General features: G+C 41.7%; 1 protein-coding gene across 4 annotated transcripts in view; it reads right to left on the bottom strand.

Annotated features, from left to right (window-relative positions):
• The window catches only part of LOC134542076 (dachshund homolog 1-like), a 544392-nt gene that overhangs the window by 183976 nt on the left and 337667 nt on the right, over nucleotides 1-22749 (bottom strand). For 3 of the 4 annotated variants that reach the window (XM_063385989.1, XM_063385985.1, XM_063385987.1), the window contains 3 exons: nucleotides 22175-22251; nucleotides 20173-20352; nucleotides 10222-10461 (listed from right to left, as the gene is read on the bottom strand). In XM_063385989.1, the coding sequence (XP_063242059.1) occupies nucleotides 10222-10461; nucleotides 20173-20352; nucleotides 22175-22251 (497 nt within the window). The remainder of the gene's footprint in view (nucleotides 1-10221; nucleotides 10462-20172; nucleotides 20353-22174; nucleotides 22252-22749) is intronic. The other variant, XM_063385986.1, reaches the window with a different exon arrangement.

Below are 22749 nucleotides of genomic sequence, written 5' to 3'. Positions count from 1 at the left end.
TCGCCGCACGGAGTTACGCGTTGACCGCAGGCCAATTTACTGGTGCATAAATTTTTCACCACGCACACGATCACACGCTGTGTTTGAACGCAGAGTGAGATATAGTATTTTTCTGCTGTCCCATAGTTGTCCGAACTCACTATCGAACCGAACTCACAAAAAAAAAAAAAAAAAGGTGCGTGTACTTACGTACGCGTGTTAGGATTTATACTTACTTGGCGTGGTAAAAAAATAACTTCTTATTTGCATGAAAATAATTAATAACAATAAAAAACTGCAGTAATACTACAAATTCCGTTAGTAAGGTATAAATTAAATAGCGTATAATTAAAAATTGAAATAAATTGTTTAGTCTTTATAATTAATAATAAAACACAATAAATTAGCAGAATATTTATTAAAAATATTTTTTAATTATTATTAAAATAATATGTAATAATTTTTAATTAAAATAAATTATATATAGAGAACATAATCTCACATATATAAATACACTTGAAAATACATATGAAAAGGATTATAAACATAATTTATATCGCTAATATTTAAAATAAATAAATATTTTTAATTATATGGTCAGTATTAAATATTTGTCACTAAAGAATAAGATTTAGGCCTAAAAGCACATATGTCATTTTCTGAGCTTATCACGTCGGCATAACAACCGGGTAGTCTACAAACCCCATATACGTAGAGCAAAGTATAAGCATTAATATCTAATACAGTAACATTTTTGGTACAGTAACCCAAAAGAAAATTTTAGCTTGCAAAAGATTAAATGAATTGTTTTATTGCAAATTTATATCATATTGTACACAATTTTAAAAGCTGCGAAGCGGATGTATGTATAGCTATCGCTCGTAAAGACACTGGTGTGAAAAAAAAAAAGTATTCGTAAGATGTTGAGGAATTATCTGCGTCGAACAACAAACACACAAGGAGCCAAATATTTCTCAAACATCTCAGTCTTAATCTGCGTGTCACTCGCTGCCAGCTTCCACGTGGGCCGGGCGCGCTGTTTAGGGAAGACACTCCTCATTTCCTGGTTTACGTTAGCCGCCTTCTGCAGCAGGAAGGTTTTGTTTTTTGGCGAAGCTGCGCGCTTCGCAAGTCTCAGTATCATTATTATTTTTTAAATTTTTTTTTTGCAGCGCCATTAATTATTTTCGCGCCCGCTGGGGTGGCGCGCCTGGCGACGTGGCGGCCTCTAGCGCTGACGGAAGACGTCCAGAGACGCAGTCGCGCCACATGCGCCTCCGGGAGGCTGCGTCGCGAGTGTCCGAGGGGTGCGGGAGGGGGGAGGAGTGGAAAAGGATGATGAATGAGGAGGGGAGAGAAGAGGAATCGCTTCATGTCCCTGTCGCCATCTGGGGTCGGAGGGCTTGAAAGCTGCAATCGGCTCCTTAACGTTCGCCAATTCTTTAATAATCAAGAATACGGTTCACGGATTGAATTACTACTTTTGGAATTACAGAAAAAAAAAAATTAATTAATAAAAAATTTAAAATAAAAACAAATAAATACAAAAATTCTGTATTGTACAAGAACTGTAACTTTGCACGACAATGAGAAGTTCACAAGCTAGCAGAATCTGTTTTTGTATTTTTTTATTTTTATTTTTTTAAAGATGGCGGATCCAATATGGCGATCCAAGATGGCCGCCGGGGTCAAGGTCAATCTCAAAGGTCAAAGGTCAAGGTAACGATCATCCAAGATGGCCGTCGTGACGTCAGAGCAATCGGCAGGCTCCACGGCTCTCGCTCCACACCATGAACCCTGTCCCAGGAGGAACTATTATATACTACTTATAATTTTTTTTAAAATCTCTCATTTCGGGCAATATAAGTTATTTTGTTCTTATATTTTTCCCCTTTTAAAATGATTTACAATAAAAATTAAGAACTTAAACCAATTACAAAAACTTGCTATTTAAAAATAAATAATAATACTTAGGTAGTCGTTACTATTATCTGAGTGCTCTACCTGCAACTTCATCCCGGAAGCTCACTTGCATTTTATGATTCGTCTACAATTTCCTCAACAGCGCTAAAATGTCATGCAAGTTTTCATTATTACGATCACTTATATAAACCCAAGAAAGTATTCGCAACAAATTCACAAGAAAAATGCCTCAATTAATTTGTAACGTCAAGAAAGTAGAACAGCACAACCAAATCGGCGTCTGAGACCGTTATGCAGGTTTATTGTATTTTCACGTGAACATGTTATATCTATTAAAAGCCCTAAGGATGTTTCAAGCATTGAAAATAACTTTAAGTATTTATTTATAGCCCCTCAAAATGCATACATATTAACTACATTTTTTTTTGTAAAAAATTCATTTTTATTATAATTTTCCCATTACGAACAATCGCATTGTCACAAACTAGTGTTTCCGCAGTTATGGAATGAATGTATTATCGAAATAAGATATTTTTCTCAAGGATTAGAAATTTAAATATATATTCCAGGACGGCGGTTGTAGTGGGGATGGGAGAACTATTGAGTGATAGTATGGAAAAAAAAGGGACCATAGGTCACTTTTAAAACGCTTGTCGTGGACTGTAACTTTTACGAAGAGTTGTAAGCTAATTATTTCCTTCCGGTGTATTCGTGCTGCTGTCGAAGATGATCGACGTACGGATATGTGGCTTCCCGACGTGCCTACGCTACCATCGATCCCCGGAGAACAAAAAAAACCATAAGGAGATATGTATATCTCTCTCACTCTATATCTCTCTCTCCCCCATAACTCCCCTCTCCACCGCCGACAATTTTCGGAACCTGTCTGACGGGCGCCCGGGGGCGTGTGGCCGATTCCGGAATAACTTTCTCTCTCTTTCTCTCTCTCTCTCTCTCTCTGTCCGTCCGTCTGTCTGTCTGTCGCTCCGTGCACTCCCGTCGACTGCTGTCGACCTCGGAGTCTTCCCTGCAGACGCGGAGGGCAACAGTCTCTTCAGCCCGCCAGAGCGCCCCAGCGAGGCCGAACTCTGTCAGCTCTCCAAACAAGCAGATGGCTCCTCCGTGTTGGTGGTTCTGCGCGGTTTCTTCACGCCACGCCGCCAAGCACGCATTACAAAGATTCAAAAGTCATTAAGCGAGTGAGCGAGTCCTTCAGTACTAGCCAGTGATGAGTAGAGACCTGAAAAATTCGCGGGTTCATTTCGTGTTATGCTAAAATTCAAATAATTATACCTTAGTGCTGCTTCTGCCATTGGTCCACTGTTAATCTGGAGGACTGATGGCCAATTAGAGACCCACACTCATAGACGTGTCGAATCACAGGCCACCCAGTCGAGACGACTCAATAGTCAGCAGCCAATGAACAGTTGGCATTTGCCCCGAGTGTGTAGAGGATATTGGAGTCTATCCTGGAGGTCATTGAATCCGCGAAATTCACGGGTCTCTTGTAATATCCAAGGACCGGAAAAATTCGCAGTTTCAATGGCCTTCAGTATAGACTGTACACTGTACCTGTACACTCGGCCAAATAACGCCAGTTTATTGGCTGCTGACTTGTAAGTCGTCTAAGCTGGTTTGCCTGTGATTCGATCCTTCTTTGGTTGGAGGTTTATAATTGGTTGAGATTCGTCCAGATGAACAGTAAGCCAATAGCAAAATCATCTAAAAGGTATATGTATTTGACTTCTAGCTTATCGCCGAATGAATCCGCGGATTTTTCCGGTCTCTACTAATAGGCTATCTGACCTTCGGTAACGAGGAAAGTGCCATGTGTTCTCATGTTGCAAAATAAACTTACAACACTTAACTCGAACACGAAATTTAACGTACAATTCTTAAAAAAATAAAAGAACATCGCCGTTCTTGATAAATGTACGAAAACTGTGTTTTCAACTACGGACGTATATAACATGTAGTTTCCGCACGCGACTCCAGAAATCGCTGCCGGAGCAACAACGTCGAAATTTTAAACTACATAATGAAACGACTCCGATAAAAGCTAAAAACATTTGAAAAAATACTAAACCCCGGCATTCTGCCTGATTTTCAACAATGAAATTAATTACAATTCGGACCATTGTTAAAATTCACAAACCAGTTAATATTATAAAGTTTCCCATTGGCTTCGTGAACTTTGGTTCGTGCCATCCGCCACAGATGGCAGCACCGTGGTTACACATTTCCGTTCCATGCGACTTCCGTGGTATTCACGAAAATACTTCCAATATATGCCGTATACAGAGAACTAAGTTGTTACACATTAAAAAAATTACAGTGATTCAATAATCCTAATCTCTGCTGCTCTTAAGTAAGATTAGTCCTCGTTTTTTTTCATTTCTGTGTTGCAATTTTCGCAACGTCTCCATGAATGTTAAATTTCCCGGTTATTCCTAGACATTTGTCTTTCTGTTTTTTTCTGTTTTTTTTTCATTATGTTTTTTTTTACTAGTTTGTACTGTCACGTATTTTTTTTTGTTGTTATTTTGCCTCATTTCACGGTCACTGGAAAACGTCGATTTATATTCAAACTACATGAGTGATCGTTCGTGCAAAACTGAAAAGTCAGTTATTAGCGATTCTGCAAGTGGCCGTAATCGGCATCATCAGCATTCGCGGACGGAGGACAAACGCAAGTGGACGATAGGAAGCAAAAAAAAAGGAAAACAAAAAGTAGAAGGCCGGGGTGATGAACATGAAGAGGAGGAGAGGTCAAAATGCAGAAAGCGCGTCCCGAGTGGTAAAAATGATGAAATAAATAAATAAAAACATTAAGTGCGCGCCAGGTACTTAACTGAAACACTTGGCAAGGGGGGGGGGGGGTAGCAGTGTCAGGGGAAGGGGAGACTCTCAAGCGACCGCTGACGTCACAGGCCACGGCTCCCGATCATTGGTCCGTGGCTTCGATTCCCGTGCGCTGTCTCGGGCAACTATGTTTCTGCTTGTCACCTGGTCGGGCTGACCAACTTTCTGAACGTTCATATTAAATTATTCTACAGACTGTTTGGGGTGAGCAAAAAATAATTATTAAATTTTGTTATCTCGGCTTTCCGAGTTTGAAATGATTTATTATTTAAATCTCAACCCTGAAGATGCTTGCTTAAATGCAGAGCGGAAACACCGGCGCCAATCTACCTCTGGGAGCCAAGTTATTTAAAAGATAATGTCCGGGAAAGCGAGAAATCTACATTCATAAATTGTAACAAACAATTTTAGCTGACATTACGTTGAAACAAACCAGATGAACACACGCCAATGCGTTTTTTTTTTTTTTTAAAGTTTAAAATTCAATAATATCACAGGCTGGGTTACCTATCTCGCAGGCCTAAGAAAGCGTTTTCTTTCAAAATCACAGGCAGAGTTGCCTATCTCCCAAAATTTTGTTCAGATTGGCGAGTAAGCAGCAGTTCTCATAATACTGCCTGATGCAATGCGCCTATAGCATCGAGAAAAAAAAATGGATTATGTTTCATTCTATAAAGTATAACTATCTTTCTTTAACCGATTCATGCATTGGGAGTTTTGATTTAATTCCATTATTTGGTCATATGCCACTGCAGTTTATAAAATTCGTTCCGTTCGTCTGTGTTGTGATGTCCACAATACCTCTTTAGATTCATCGTTTGGCCCATCTGTTCGACTTCAGCCCATTTAGGCTTGTGATACATTTATTTAATTAAATTATATAAATTTTCATAGCATTATAAATATTTAAAGTGTCCTAAATTTCCAGTGGTAAGTATTCTTTCAGTAGGTTTTGAGCACTCGGTCAGTGTTCACAGACCTTAAAAAACCATAAAACATATGTTTTTATTAGTCAGACTAAACTAAATTTGAGTTATTTTGAAAGTTTTTCTCTTCTTATTCTCGAACAGTCATTTCCTAGTTACATAATACGAGTTTTCAACCAATCGAATTCAACTCAACGAATACTAGGTGATAAAGGCCACTAAAAAAAACTCGTGATTAATGTCTAAAGACAAACCCATATGGGTTTGATGGTAATCTACCAATTATTCTTCAATGGATGGTTTTATCATTGAGAACTAATTTATCAGAGGCCATTCATTATAATCTGTTTGGCATTTAAAAAAAAAAACACCAAGGGAGAAATACGTAAATCAAGAAAAATTTAATTTCTACGTAGCGAGAAGTAATATTTGTGTCGTCAACTACGAGAGTCCACGACATCTTACTTAATTTTATCTCCCATCGCCTCTATAATCTTTCCCACCACAAGCGGAAAGCTCGAAACGTTTTCGAAAAAAAAAAATAGTTTCCGAGCAATATCAATTAACGGCCGGAATAGTAATTACCGACTCGGGCCAGGCTCACAAAGAGCAAAATGAAATACGCGCGGAGCGAAATAACAAACAATGGCATTATTTACGACCAGAGACTTCTTTTGACAAGCAGTTAAACAACTTTCACGGTCTTTATTTCTCCTCCTCCTCCCTCCCTCCCCCCTTCCCCCTTCCCTTATTCTCTTTTCTCGTCGTGTCTGCTCGTCGGTATCACGTGTCTGTTCTCTATCTTCCCATCCCTCGCGCAATCATAATTTATAATTCCTGGCACAGACGTAACGTGTGCGCAATGCTCGTTTTATTTTTATTTTCTCTTTCTCTTCGTAAGCGAGCTCGCCCTTTCCGCCGGGAATAAAAAAAATGCACGTGAGAGGGAAGAAATAGAGAACTCCCACCGCAACATTGTGTAAAGATGAAAACAAAAAATGCTGTGTTTGTTTTATTGGGTCTCGCCCGGGCCTTCCAAAGCCGGACAGGCCGAGATGCAGGTGACCCCAAGGTGTGACCCCAGAGGCAATCGTTAAAAGTAGCCAATCTCCAGGCCTGGCCCAGGGCGGTGGAAGAGATGAGGTGGGTCGGGAGGATGGTCTTCAGGATTGGGGCGATGAGGGGGAGGGGTGAAGAGGACTGTGCGATGCTTCAGGAGGATGAGAAAAAGAGAGGGGGGAGGTAGCTAACACAATATTTAATTACCGGCTCGTCCAGTTCGTGAGCGGACATAAATTCTTGAGCGTTGGGGGCCCGGCGACCCCCGCGCGCTGCTCACATTGTACACAGGCGCTTTCCCTTCGGCCTGGGGCTCGCGGAGATGTGGCCCTAGGCGCGGGGAACCGAGGACCGAGAAGGGACGACGAGAAGGAATCTCCGGTTCTCTCGCTGTCCTCCTCTGCCATCCCTCTGCCCTTCGGGTTACAGACCAGGCCTGCGGCGAGCAGGACAATCACTTAGAGACGAAAAATACTCGCTAACGCGTGAGATAATAAAAAAAAATAGACGTCAAATGGTTCCTTCTCTCACTCGCACTCTCTAGTCATGACGGAGAGGCCCGAGAATTTGCCGAAGACCCTTCGTTTGTGTTTAGTTCACACGAACGCTTGCCCGCACACTAGCCCCACTTTTACAATTACGCTTCACTACTTTCTTTCCAATATTTCTCGCTCATGTTTACAAATACGAAGATGGACCTGGGGACCTTTTGTATGTATTTTTTGATTCTCCACAACCTTTGTTTGACACTTTTTTCGCTTGAACGCCTAGATTCAGAGAAAAACTGAGTGAAAACCAAATTTTAACCCTTTTCTCCAAAAACTTCACACCATTCCATTCAGCGTCCTCGAATTACCCTTATATCGCGTTTTGAGGTCTGCTGGTAAAAAGTGCTTACTTTTCCTCTTATTGACTGGCCTATTAGCTTGCGCAGTCCGTCTCGGACTGTTCATTAACGTCTCCGCCTACCCGGGCACACACATACGGTGTGCAGAGCTTCAGGAAAAACAACGAGATTTCTAAACAACTCAAGATGTCTGCTTACGGAAAGCATTTTAAGAGTTCGCTGAGGGCCGAAAAGTACTTTTGATTTCCGATTAAGTGTTTAAACAGTATTTTTAGAAGAGTTGAAATTTCTATAACGCATGTTTACGGAGTAATTTTTAGGCGTAAAACAACCGGTACAGATTCTTGAAAGCACTTAAGGGACTTGCATTACACCATTAACTTCATTTCTCGGCCATATAATGTTACGGTCACCGCTCAAATTTCACAGTTATCCTGTGACTACGAAGAAGACTGCGCGTCAGTTCAGAGCCTTGCGCTTAGAGGCGATACCGCGCTAGAAACACCAACGAGCGTCGCGCTTATCAACCCGCCTCATTAACACACACACATCTCTGACGAGGCGGGCCCCTTAAGGGGGCTGAAGTTCAAGACCCGTCACCGCAAGAAACAGTCCCGTACCTTTAACTGCCCTGGGCATTGAAAATAAGTATTGTGTCTTTCTGTAGTTGTGTGTCATTCACTTTTTTAGGAACATAGGTTAACCCATACATTGTACTGAGAATTTACAAAAAAAATTGTTACTAACAAAATTGTTGTTCATTTATTTTATAAACAAACATGATATACTAGTATGTATCCCAGTTAGAATAATCTTCACGGTGAATTTCTTTCCCTTTCTAACTATCACATCATGTAATAGAAAATCATTCATCAATGGTAAAATTTACAGTATGCCTGGGCGTGAGTAATTTTAAAAGTTTTTTTAAACATAATTGTATATAACTGTGTAGTCTTGTTCAAGTGGTGCGTTATACAGCGTGATGCACGAGGAGAGGCCACCAATCACAAGGCTCATTCCTTAACTAGTTAGCAGCAAAAATCCTCTTATTCAAGGACCCAACCTACACGGGAACACATATCCCAGTGGTGCCTGTTTACGAAAAGCATTTGGGGATTTCGCTTTAGACTGTTTTTTTTTTGGAAGAGTAAACAATTACTGAAAAGCGTGTTTTTCAAATCATTTTTTTAGGCATGAAACCCCCGGTAGGGATTTTTGGAAGCACTCAAGGGACTTGCACTACTTCATTATCTTCATTATCTTCATTATAAGTCATAAGATGGTACTCTTACCCCTTAAATATTCTAGTTGCACTATGCATGACGTAAAGACTGCGTGCTAGTTAAGAAACTTGTGCTTAGAGGCGATATCGCGCTAGCAGCACCAGCGAGCGTAGCACTTACCATCATTTTGACTCACTAACATTACTAACAAAAACAAGTCTTAGTTTTCAGTAAGCATTTAAATGGGCATTTATTCTCCCTCTATTTCTAATTCACGATTTCTGGCAATTGCATTGCCCTTGTTTCGGTTTGCGCTATTGCTATATATACTCCACAGAGTACAAAAGTTTTCGAAATAACTTTGTAATGCAATTAACTATTTTTTTTTCAAAATGCAAAAAAAAAATGAAACAAATTTTGAAAATATTTTTACTAGTTGTATTTTATCAAGAGCATCATCTGATAATAATAATTTCCAAGTATTTAGCGTTGAAAATAATTGTCATAATAACAAACTTTAATAATACTATCAAATGAAACTAATTTATGGTATTAAAAATCAACAATTATTAGAATAAAACAAAATTATAAAACATATTACTTACAATTAAAGATGGTGTGAAAAATATATTTTTTAATGTAAACAAGCCAGGTATTAACAATTTGGCAACAGTCGTCGTCATTTACTCTGAACTGCAATCAGGCAACGTTGGTCGCCATTTTATCTGTACTGCAATCTGGCAACGTTGGTCACCATTTACTCTTTACTGAAATATGGCAACGTTGGTCGCCATTTACTCTGTACTGCAGTTTGTCAACGATGGTCGCCGTTTACTCTGTACTGCAATCTGGCAACGGTGGTTGCCATTTAATCTGTACTGCAATCTGGCAACGAGGGTCGCCATTTACTCTGTACTGCAATCTGGCAACGGTGGTCGCTATTTACTCTGTACTGCAATCTGGCAACGTTATTCGCCATTTACTTTGTGCTGCAATCTGGCAACGTTGTTCGCCATTTACTCTGTACTGCAGTCTGTCAACGGTGGTCGCCTTTTACTCTGTACTGCAATCTGGCAACGAGGGTCGCCATTTACTCTACTGCAATCTGGCAACAGTCGTCGTCATTTACTCTGAACTACAATCTGGCAACGTTGGTCGCCATTTACTCTGTACTGCAATCTGTCAGCGATGATCGCCATTTACTCTGAACTGCAATCTGGCAACGGTGGTCGCCATTCGCCCTGTACTGCATTCCACGCGTGAGACAGACTGCAGGCCAGGAGGCACGGCAGAGGAAGAAGATTATTTTTTTTCCTAACCTAAATCAAAACTAAGTGTATTTGGGAGGGGTCTGGGTTAAGCCATGCGGGAGAGGGAGGGAGCATGAGAAGAGCCCACTCACTCTTCTCGTAGCTGATCTGGCGCTCCTGCTGGCGCGCGTTGTCGGCGGCGACCTTGAGCAGGCCCTGGATGTTCCTCAGCAGCGTCTCGGTGGACGACAGGCTGGGGTCCACCATGCCGCCGGGACCCACCACCTGGCCGCCCGCCGCCGCCGCCGCCGCCAGCGTCGAGTAGTTGAGCGCGTGCTGCGAGTCGCTGCCGGGGGCGCTGCCCGCCCCCAGGTCGGGGGCGTCGCTCAGGTCTGCCACAACACCAAGCCCTCCGGTGAGCAACCTCTCACACGACTCAAGTATCTGCATGCTGTCCCTTCCCCAACATTTTTTTTAATCTCAAGATAAACAAATTAAAAAAAACACAAAATTAGTAATTGGTCAAATTAATTTTTTTCCTAACTTAAAATATCAAATTCGATTCTTAAAACAGTGCCTCAAATCACAAAAAATAACTCATTTATAAAGACAATCAACTATTTAGTTTTAAAAAATATTTATGAATAAAAAACATATTATACGTGTAGGACACAAACAATTTCATACGCATGTGTCAAAAATGTTCTTTCAAAGGATAAACAAACATTCTCTGGAACATTGTAGATTATTGCAGAGATAAACAACGCAGTCATTGTCATTTACACAGTTTCTAATGTTTTTAATTTCTGAATTTTTCTTCCCTATATTTTGGGTACGAATATTTTTCCTTGAATATAACATTTTTTTCTCGATAGTTAAAAATTCGATGGCATTAACTGATTTGATTGGCCAGCACAAACATAAATTTCACCTACGCCCTTGTAATTGGAAAGTCTACATAAATAATTAGTACAAGAATTTGTACATAAAGGCTCGTTGACAACGAGATCCAATTGACGTGGCACAGACACACACCAGCGCACATAACAGATATTTGGAAAGAAATAAGCCACGGTGAAATCATAGACAAAATAAATAAGGGCTCGCCGGACAAGGATTCCGAACCTACGCACTCCTGAACGCGTATCCTACTTTTCACCGTGGCATCAACTTGGTTCGGAGTCGTTCTGGTACCATAGAAGACGTTTCTTGCCACTATTCTGGTTCCATCGAAGAATGTTATATGCCAGCACCGATCATTTTAGTTCCATCTCTGTCTCTAGCTATCATTGGTTTTTCTGGTCTCATGGGAGACTGTCCCTAGCCAGAATTGGTCGTTCTGGTCCCATCGAAGACTTTTTTTAGACAGAATAGGTTGTTCTGGTTCAATCGAAGACTGTACTTACCCAGAATTATTCGTTCTGGTTTCATCGAAGACAAATTCTAACAGGATTGATCATTCTGGTCCCATCGAGGACTATCTATTGCCAGAGTTGGTCATTCTGGTCCCAAACAAGACTGTCTCTTGCCCATATTGGTCGTTCTGGTCCTTTACAAGACTGTCTCTTACCAGAATTGGTCGTTCTGGTCCCAACCAAGACTGTATTTTGCCAGCACTTGGTCCCATGTAAGACCATCTCTTGTCGGCATTGTTCGAGTCGTGGTCTGAAGGTCACATGGTTTGGTGACGCACGCCCGTCGGCGGTGCAGCCGCCTCCTGTCGCTGTTTACGTCATCAGCGACACGCAACCTCGTCTGGTCGCTGCGCCTGTTTCGCCGCGCCGTGAGAAGTAGACATTATTTCGAACTAGCAAACTACTATTTTAATTCAATTATTTCTTCGTCTTGTTGTAACAGAATGTTGATGTACTAAAAGGCCAGGAAGTTCGTTTTTAATCTCAGGTTATTTCTATGGTAGAATTTGACTTGGGCATACTAGGCGGGATGAATCTACGATGGTTTATCATTGACTTCCGCTGTAAGGAGGAGAATGGACAAAGATACCTACGAGGGAAATTTTTCCACCATTGACCCCAGTATGCTTGGCTCAAAAAACCATAAGCGCTAACCACTGAGCCAACAAGTCGTAATGAAACGAAAAAAATGCATATAAGCCAAAATTAAATGGGAGTCATCTTGATCGTATGGACAGTCCGCCAATAACGATCACCTGATGTGGTAGTTATACTAGTGGCGCAGTGGTCATATCACGTTCCACCAATCAACGCTATTCTGGTTGGATTACCGGCGGGGTCCAACCAGGATTTTTCAAATTTCGGGAACCGTGGCGGCCATCGCGGTCTGGTGGTGGGATTCCCCGTATTGCTCCCGTTTACCCTCAATACCAAGCCTTCTTATTCCGTCGAAACCTCACTCCGCAGCGGATTTAAAGGTGATGAACACCTTAACGTTTTTTTCTTAAGAAGGCCCACCTGAAAATAGGTAGGACTATGTTAGTGTCAGTGAGTTGGAACAATTTACGCGAAGTTACTCAATTGATGCGTGCAAATATAAGGCATAAATAAGTTCAGCATAACGAATGTATACATCGTGTGTTATGGTTGCTTGAACGATTTTGGTTTTTTGGGTAGATTTAGAAGAAATACAACCTATTTTAGCCGTTACCATGGTGCAAATTCGGTAAAAAAAATTTAAATAGTTTTTCGTTCCATGGTCAATAAACCCCAAAACTATCGTCAACTAAAAGTGTATGCACATATATCACATTTTTGTAGACACGATGGCTGCCGGAATTTTTCACAAATCACTTCCAAACTGATACATAAAATATAAACATGAAAAATCTCGGTCGAGTTCAATGCTCTTCAGGAAACTTGTGATAACTGTGCAAAGCTACTTCTAATTAACTTTAGCTGTTGAATAAAGAGATAAAGAGGAAATAAAGGTAACCATGAATCGCACGGGGATCCCGAGCAAAATGAAACGCAAAGAGGGTTTGAAGCGGGCTCCCAACACTCGAACATAACTCATGACGGAGGTAGCACGTATACCACGACTTTCACTAATCATGCGCAATCGACACTGGCTGAATAACTTATGTTTACACATAATGTATAAAGGGGAGTAATCTAAAGACAAACATAGGCCATAAGATGTATTAACATTTATTAAAAATTATATTTGATTATTGTTATTTATGATTCATTTTACCTTTGCAATATGGTTATGTTAAATAACGTTTTATCATGGACTTACGTCGAAACACATAACTATTCCTTAAGATTATAAAATTATTTTTAATGAAACGTACTTATTTATTTAAAAACTCGTATTTTTATATTACTGAGACATTTTATGTATATATACCAGTAAAAGACTAATGTTATTCATGATGTTGTGATGGCCGAGAGGGTAAATACATATGATATCCATTTTTTAAAATTAAGCACTACATAAAAAAAAGCGAGATTTACAAAAAAAATAATAATTGTACACAATCATCAGTTACGAACCGAATGGAATTTTTTTACATTTTAGTCTTGCGCCGCGTGGTTATTCAAAGAACAGAAACACCTGCAGTGACCAAACCTCGAGGTTCATAAATCGCGGGGGGGTAACGCAGATGGAGCGGACGCGTCAGTGGAAAACCGGCGAGGTTTAACGACGGCCAACGCGCGTCGTTCCCCAATTTAGCGCGGAACGGACAAGAAGAAAGAAAAAGAAAAGAGGCCTGGACGCGGTAAACATATCGGAAGAGTCCCCCGAGACAAGACGGGAAGGGGTGTTTTTGCGTTCTCTCGCACGTAATCGCGGGAGGTCTTCCGGCGCATCTGGCGGTGCTCGTTAGCGGAACGAGCAAGCTGTCGATTCCGCAAACTGCCCCAGATCGAGGGACCGGATAGCTGGCGGGTCCCGTCGACGACGGAGGAGTCGAATCCCCGCGGGAGTTGATTTAGTGCGCGCCGCGCCGACCGGTCTCCGAATACTGGCCACATTCTGTAAACGCCGCGGGGTGTCCGTACAAGGGTTGGGGGGGAGGTGATGGGAGGAAAGGTGGGAGGAGAGTAAAGAGTGCTTGCACTTTCGCCCCGGAGTGCTCCGCCAAACATGCAAAAACACCCCGCACGTAAATCATCCGAAAAACCACCTGCGACCGATGCCGTTATCATGACCCGGGGCGATCTCGGCCGATTTCCGCTCGCGGGAGGCCAAAATTGAGTGATTCTCTTCGAACCCCCATCCACCACCTAAGATGGAAGTTATTCCCCACCTCCCCCCCGCAACCAACAGGTTAGCGAGTACATTTTTCTCCTCATATATGGTAAACCGCCGATGTCTTTTTCCCGTAGTATAACGCCTGTATGATTACAGCAATATCATCAGATTAACTCGGGGCAAAAAAAAAAAATGAAACTGAAGAAATCGACCCAAATCCAACCGGACTCGGTAGGTGCCTGCTGATTTCTTCCTTAGCTGAAAATTACTTACTTAACGGTGCTTTGTACTGATTCGTGTAAGAATTAATAGGCCTCTTGTTGGACTAGTTCTCAGCGCCGTCGGCCAACTCGTCAGTGCCTTAGCAGCTAATTAACTAAAATCCGAATGAGGATTCATTAATTTATGAAATCGTTTTTCTTTGTATTTTTTGTACGTTATGCGTGTTATTCAGCCCGAAGACTGGTTTGATCCTAGCCAGATCTGAATCGGTATGTGTTTGAATAAGCCTATTGTGGCATTAGAAGTTTGACAATTACACTATCACTATGGCCTTAATTAACAAGTTTGATAGAGTAAGGAACTCAGGATTTCTGTCGTCAAGAACAACTCTTTTATAAATGTTAATTGTTTTTGATTTAATCTTGGGTGCGTAAGTTAATAATGAAGGCTGTTTCACATTACAATTCACTTTAAAAATATTCATTAAGCCTTACGATGCTAGGATGGAGGAAAACTTATATATTTTTTGCGTCCTTGTAAAGTACTTTGCAAGATCAGTGTCCTTTCCACGGTATATGGCATACATTCCTGGCAAAGCTTTTGGAGAGCAAGCAAGTTGAAGAAAATAATAGGTACTAGACTACATATAAACAAAGAGTGTTTGAGATATACTAATTAGAAGAAATAAATATTAAATCAATTTTGGCTTGACCTACAGGCTCAGGTATATATCGAAGTTCACGTTTCTTTTAAACATTCTGGAAACTTATGAATCGTTTTAGAAAATTCTGGGACATGCTTATAAACAAATCTCCCTGTTCTTTCTTGGATACCTATTCCAAAAGGATCGATCAAACATTTCAGCATATTCCATACAGCCAAAATGTTTCGTATATTTTGTATTTCATGCATTCTGATATTTGGTAGAAATTTTAAAATATTCTCGTTGAGAATGACGAGCCGAGATTGAGCTGCAGATGGCCTGGTGCAGGCAGGAAAACTTTCTGTGCTGTGCCACTAGTGAAAAATCCTATGGGGAAATTACACACATTTAATACCATATCTTATGTATCAAACAAATTTTTATACCCCTAACCCTAAGAAAAACTACCAAAAAATTATACAAAATTGTTTGGTAACAATTTTAATATATTCAACAACTTTTAATGGCCTCTAAGATATGGTTAGTAAGGGAGAAATTAAATTTTTCCTAAAAGATAGATTTTGGGTGACTTCTTGCAGTAAGGGTTGGTCGTATAAAAAAAGCCAAAATAGATTTTTTTTTTTACCAAATATGGCTATGTTTTGCTGGAAAAAAACTTGTATAACCACAGGATTACAAATGCCAAAGGAAATAACAGTTTAACGTGATTATAATTTAGGACGACGGAAAATAAGTTGTACCAATCATCTGCGTTTGGGGATATTTAGGGTCGTACATGCTAGTCCTTTAAAGATGAGGTGGAACCCAACTTCCTGTCTAATTTAAAAATAATTATGATTCATCCTCGTAACCTGTAGATCATTCGTTTCCTGTGTTCTAAATTGAGTGTTTAGCACCTGCAGGAAATTGTCACGTAGAAGTGAGTGTGAAATTTTCTCCTTGTGTAGTAGTCACGCTAATTAAGTGTTCCGTACTGTAAAGGGAGGGGGGCGCATACGCCGTAAATAAACAAACCAAACAGAACTGAGATAATTTCTGTTATAAAACAAATATTTGTGCATTTAATTTTTGTTAAATTAACACGTATGTACAGTATTCATACGTATATACATTAAAACAACGTACCAAAAGTTACTCTACCTGTAATTGAATCGCAAGAAAAAAAATCCTTAAAACATAGACTCACGATAGCATATTTACAAACGCTGAGAAATATTTTTATTTTTGAGGTCATTGAGAACTACGGCTTTATTGAAATAGGTTTTCAGTCAGAAATTATTTTTTTTTTTTAATTTTTGTTTCTATCTCTTAAAGCAAGCACGACGCTTCATAATCGATTTCCTCTCGATAATGTCAAGTCCGAACCCCCGAAAAGCCACGGTGAAGGAAACCGTGAAGCACCCAAAGCATTCAAGGGTAAAGATGGTAACATAGCGGTTCCCCGCTGCCTTCCGAAAATATGGTGATGTAGGGACAACACAGCGTAAAAGCATCCAGGAAGAAAATCCGAAAAAACGAAAAGAAAGAAATAACCTACTCAGTCGGGAATCCACACAGTCAGAATATCTAACCACTGAGCCCGTTGAGTGAATATAGAGGTGGAACGCAGAAGGGAAATGATGTGGCCAAAAACATGTTGTGCGTAAAAACATGCGACTCTTTCTCTTGACCGATTAGCATCAAAAATGTGTACAGAATAAAGAATAAAAATATGCGTGAAATGGATATGTGATAGAAGTAAAACATTTTTTATATATACTTTTTTTTTTTTGCTATTCAAACTTTTATTGCGTTATATTTTTTTAAATTTCCTACGCATGGATTGGTACGGTGGGCCAGAGCGGAAACATACAAGTGAGTCATAGTTCCAGTTCGAACGTCCGGAGCGAGTGTATCCACCGAGGAAATTTTTGCCTCCTGTTACGAAATCGAAATGGAAATACGTGTATCCCCAGCGGTCTCACGTGACTGAACTGGCCAGACCCAGGGTCGGTCCCTGCGCCATGTTTATTGCCCCTGGACACGTGACCAGTCGGACCGCCATATCACGCACGCACGCTGACATTTATTCCCCGAAAGTACGTGTCTCTCTCTCTCTCTCTGTGTTTCTTCCTCCCCACACCTTCGCCTTCCCGCTCCAAAGTGTTTGCCTCGACCGCCGAGCGAGGGGAATAACAGAAACAACTCTCAGAGGGGGTGCCGCTTTTCTATTATTGGAAAAATAAAAATATTGTATAATAAAACCCGTCACTCGTAAATTATACCTGGAGCATGGGATACTGTGAAGACCGTGCGTGCGGGAAGAACACTGGGTCGTAAAATCGTAGCTACGCTTGGAAACGTTAGGGACCACTGTGATCCTGCTGGTTAGGTCGAGATTAGTAAGCTAGCTAAATAAGTGCGTCAAGCTGAATTCCATTATTTTTGCAGGATCAAGAGACGTTAAGCACGCCTTCTTTCATAGAAATAACTCTTTACCTCGGAGGCATAAGACAATATGTCCACTTTTGATCAAAATTCACTTTTAACTAGGTACATGGTACTATAGGCTTATCTTCCTTATTATTGACCGACGGTATGAAAATTATTTCTTTCCGATAGTATAAACGCTCAAAATAAACAAAAATAAAACACTTTGCAAATACGACTGACAGTCAAGACTCACAATATAGTACAACATTTGAAATTTGATTGTCATGGTTACACTGCTTAAAATTTTCACCTTAAATTTAAGAAAAGCGCTGGTCACAAATTATCCAGTGATCTTCGTAAACTGGCGGATACCTTCGTAAGTTAACGGGTGCGAAGTTCACTTACTTTTATTATGAACTTACAAGAATAATCCTAGTATACAAGATAAACATTCAGAAACTGGCAAAGACTCATGCAAAAAAACACATTCATTTCCTTTACCTGTGCCTTGATCCTGCTTATAAAGAAGAAAAAAAAGACAGAACTCGGAAGTTAGAGGAGTCTATACGTAGTATCAAGTAGCGAAGTATACATATACGAAGATCCATATATATGAAATTATGAAGAACTCTCAGAATATTTGCTTACTGAAGCAGGCCCAAGCATACATCATTGGCTGCTACAGGGATACCATCATCTCCACATCAGACCCAAGGGTCGAATACCCGAATTTAGCATGTTTTTAATAATAACAAACCGAATGTAATTTATCAGGAAAAATAAATCTAACATTTCTTAAGAGAAATTATAAAATTCACAAGTTTCAGATTGGCTTAAAATTGTTGTTACAAAGAGTTTAATTTGGTCATTTTCCAAGGTGGATCTCCCGAACGTCCTCCAATTATTTCGCCACCCTCCCTCTCAAAAGTAAATGCCCCAGGGCCGCGCAAAGTCTGGGGTCGCCACTGACTAGGTGAGCCCCTGACTAGAAGAGCCCCTGACTAGAAGAGCCCCTGACTAGGAGAGCCCCTGACTAGGAGAGCCCCTGACTAGGAGAGCCCCTGTCTATGAGAGCCCCTGACTAGGAGAGCCCCTGACTAGTAGATTCCCTGACTAGAATAGCCCCTGACTAGGAGACCCCTGACTAAGAGAGCCCCTGACTAGGAGAGCCCCTGACTAGGAGAGCCCCTGACTAGGAGAGCCCCTGACTAGGAGAGCCCCTGACTAGGAGATACCCTGACTAGGAGAGCCCCTAACTAGGAGAGCCCCTGACTAGAAGAGCCCCTGACTAGTCGAGCCCCTGACTAGGAGACCCCTGACTAAGAGAGCCCCTGACTAGAAGAGCCCCCGACTAGGAGAGCCCCTAACTAGGAGAGCCCCTGACTAGGAGAGCCCCTGACTAGGAGAGCCCCTGACTAGGAGAGCCCCTGACTAGGAGAGCCCCTGACTAGGAGAGCCCCTGACTAGGAGAGCCCCTGACTAGGAGAGCCCCTGACTAGGAGAGTCCCTGACTAGGAGAGTCCCTGACTAGGAGAGCCCCTAACTAGGAGAGCCCCTGACTAGGAGAGCCCCTGACTAGGAGAGCCCCTGAATAGGAGAGCCCCTGACTAGGAGAGCCCCTGACTAGGAGATCCCCTGACTAGGAGAGCCCCTAACTAGGAGAGCCCCTGACTAGAAGAGCCCCTGACTAGGAGAGCCCCTGACTAGGAGAGCCCCTGACTAGGAAAGCCCCTGACTAGGAGAGCCCCTGACTAGGAGACCCCTGACTAAGAGAGCCCCTGACTAGAAGAGCCCCTGACTAGGAGAGCCCCTGACTAGAAGAGCCCCTGACTAGGAGAGCCCCTGACTAGGAGAGCCCCTGACTAGGAAAGCCCCTGACTAGGAGAGCCCCTGACTAGGAGACCCCTGACTAAGAGAGCCCCTGACTAGAAGAGCCCCTGACTAGGAGAGCCCCTGACTAGGAGAGCCCCTGACTAGGAGACCCCTGACTAAGAGAGCCCCTGACTAGAAGAGCCCCTGACTAGGAGAGCCCCTGACTAGGAGAGCCCCTGACTAGGAGACCCCTGACTAAGAGAGCCCCTGACTAGAAGAGCCCCTGACTAGGAGAGCCCCTGACTAGGAGAGCCCCTGACTAGGAGACCCCTGACTAAGAGAGCCCCTGACTAGGAGAGCCCCTGCCTAGGAGACCCCTGACTAAGAGAGCCCCTGATTAGGAGAGCCCCTAACTAGGAGAGCCCCTGACTAGAAGAGCCCCTGACTAGGAGAGCCCCTGACTAGGAGAGCCCCTGACTAGGAAAGCCCCTGACTAGGAGAGCCCCTGACTAGGAGACCCCTGACTAAGAGAGCCCCTGACTAGAAGAGCCCCTGACTAGGAGAGCCCCTGACTAGGAGAGCCCCTGACTAGGAGACCCCTGACTAAGAGAGCCCCTGACTAGAAGAGCCCCTGACTAGGAGAGCCCCTGTCTAGAAGAGCCCCCGACTAGGAGAGCCCCTGATAAGGAAACACCCTGAAGGCAAAGGGACCTCTAGGAGCATCACTCGCGCGGACTCGCCGCTCGAGTCCAGACCACGGAGCCTCGCTAGCACCAGGAGGAGGTAGACCAGCAGGGAGGGGAGGGAGGGTGCTCACCTTGGTCCTTGTCGTCCTCCTCGTCCACGTCGCTCGCGTTGTCGTCCTCCTCGTCGTCGTCCGGCCCCGTGTGGCCCGCCTCGCTGCCCGACTGCTCGCCGCCCGAGCCGCCGCCCGACTTGGACAGGTTCAGCACGGGGCTCGGCCCGTTCGACGAGCCTGCGGCATGCCAACGCCAGTCTGGGGGGAACTTCAGTAGGTTGGCAGCACGCCGCGGGTCCTCCCCAACAACCCCTGCCGCCACCAGCCACACGTGCAGATGGAGCACTAGGTCCGAGTGTTCTGCAAGTGCCGACATGGCTGCCTTTTGTTTGCAAACGTATCAGCTCTACCTGATTTGGAGGTTAAATCGGAGATAAATGTCAACTGTTATCATTACATTTGTATTATGAAGATTAGTTTTGGAATTGTAATACATTTAAACATATTAACCAGTCCTACATTGATCTATTTTTCATCCGAACAACTTAACTAAAATCATTAATAAAAGCAGACTATAACAGGTGATACAAATATAAATAAACAATCCGCCATATTAGTATGTGAAAATCAGAAGAAAAAAAACTGTTTCACGTCTGACGGCTAATGCTCCATCTGTATACTTTCCTAATCTCTGAGTTTAACACTTACAAGGAAAATTAAAGGCCCCACACACACGATTAGTCCAGTTGCTCATTTCGGACCACTCAGTATGAACTGTCAGTTTAAGGATTTCTGTACACACCATAAGTCCAGATGCTCAGTTCGGACCGAACAGTCCGTACTGACAGCTTGGACTTAACTGAAGCTTTTTCCATACACGATCAGTCTTGTTGTTGCTGTTGCTGTTGGATGTATCATTCCATCGTCGAATAGGGACGAAACTTTGAATTTTGCAATTGCAGTTGGATTTTTTGTTTTAAAAAAAAGGGGGGGATTGTAAATCAACCAGAGAGTATAAGCAAATATGTCTGCCATGACACTCAGCTAATGGACTGATGGATTGTTTGTTTGGACTGGCGAGACGCTGCATGACAATTCCAAATGTTAAGTTCCAACTGATAAGTCCGAACCTAAATTCAGACTGATCGTGTGTGGGGGTGTCTTTACATTCACGTCTAATCATTGCGAGGCAGCGTTCGTGTACGTATGTACTGTATCTTTCTTCCTCGTTTTTCTCTCACTCTCAGAAGCATACAAAATAATCCTGATGGTTAGTAAGTTAGTAATTTAGACAAGGTACACCTATAATATACACAAGATTATACTTTAAACTTTAATCATGTTGTCACAATTTTTTTTAATAGGGTGTTATGTTGGCAGGAAAAGGTAATACGGAAGTTTGATGGATGTACCTTTGGGAGGGTAACTTCCTTATCAATACTGATAAAACACATCTAAAAAAATATGAATTATGAACTGCACTGGCCTAGGCCTTATTTTAATAGTATTATATGAATTAATAGACCAAACTATCAGTTTTTAAAGTACAGTTTTAAAATTAGATGCCCAACTTTTCGACATATTGTACGACTATGGATTATTGAAAATATTAAAGTTGCCAGTTTAACCGCTCTTAGTTGCTATATGTGAGAAAATATATGATTTACATATGATTTACACATATAAAACATTTTTTGAACATATATACTTCATCATGTTATACATTTTTCTTAAATATTTAAGTTTATTTTTGTATACAGACAATTTTTTTTTAACACGGGTTGAACTGTTTATACTTAGCAAATAGATTTCTTAACGAAGATTATAATCTGTTGTTGCTTTCACAGTTTTTTTTCCAGAAAATCGTGTTCCTAGTTCTAAAATTGTCTTATTATTACTCCACGATTTAAATTTCTAGTGAATAATATCATTCGTAAGGGAAATATCACTCAGTATTTAAAGTATCACAGGTCAAAGAATAATCGCTTGCATCACGAAATCAATAACGTGAGAAATAGGGATCAGTGCATGAGGATTGCATGCTTTCGGAAGAAGGACGGAAGATGGAGGTTTAGCTTACCGTTGTGGGAGCTGAGGTCTCTCACTTTGTGGTCCAAAACCAGCGCTCTCTCAGCTTCCCCTCTCTCCTCTCGTAGCCTGCAACACACGAACAACACGTGCTTCGTCAGAAACAGGTTCACGACGTCATTCCGCTGCGCAAACACAAGGAATAAATAATCGTTTGAACTGAAGCTTCCCGGGGGGCAAGTACAATGGTGTACAAACAATCGATTTTGCAGTGCACTGTGATCTAAGTGCGTCCCACGTTTCCTTGTAGTTAAAAGATATAAATAAATGGTAGGTTTGTCGTGCTGGCATTAAAAAAAAACCCTTAGCCTATTCCCGTAAATATTTTAATCCTCCCAGAAATATTTATTTCGGCCCTTACATCGTGTTGCGCCGGAAAGTTTCAAACAAACTGCAAAATACTTGGTGTAAGACTACCAACAAGATCAGAGGCAGAACGATATAAAATGAAACAATTGTACGCACATAAATAAAGCACCGAAATAACACTAGTGATATTTGTATTTGATGAATGATAAATAAATATTACAAAACGGAAAAAAAACAATACAAAATGATAGTTAAATT

The sequence above is a fragment of the Bacillus rossius genome (genome assembly GCF_032445375.1).
Source record: "Bacillus rossius redtenbacheri isolate Brsri chromosome 4 unlocalized genomic scaffold, Brsri_v3 Brsri_v3_scf4_2, whole genome shotgun sequence".
In the NCBI taxonomy this organism is placed as follows: Eukaryota; Metazoa; Arthropoda; class Insecta; order Phasmatodea; family Bacillidae; genus Bacillus; species Bacillus rossius.
Note: the sequence above shows the minus strand (reverse complement) of the source record. Positions and strands in the feature narration are given on the sequence as shown.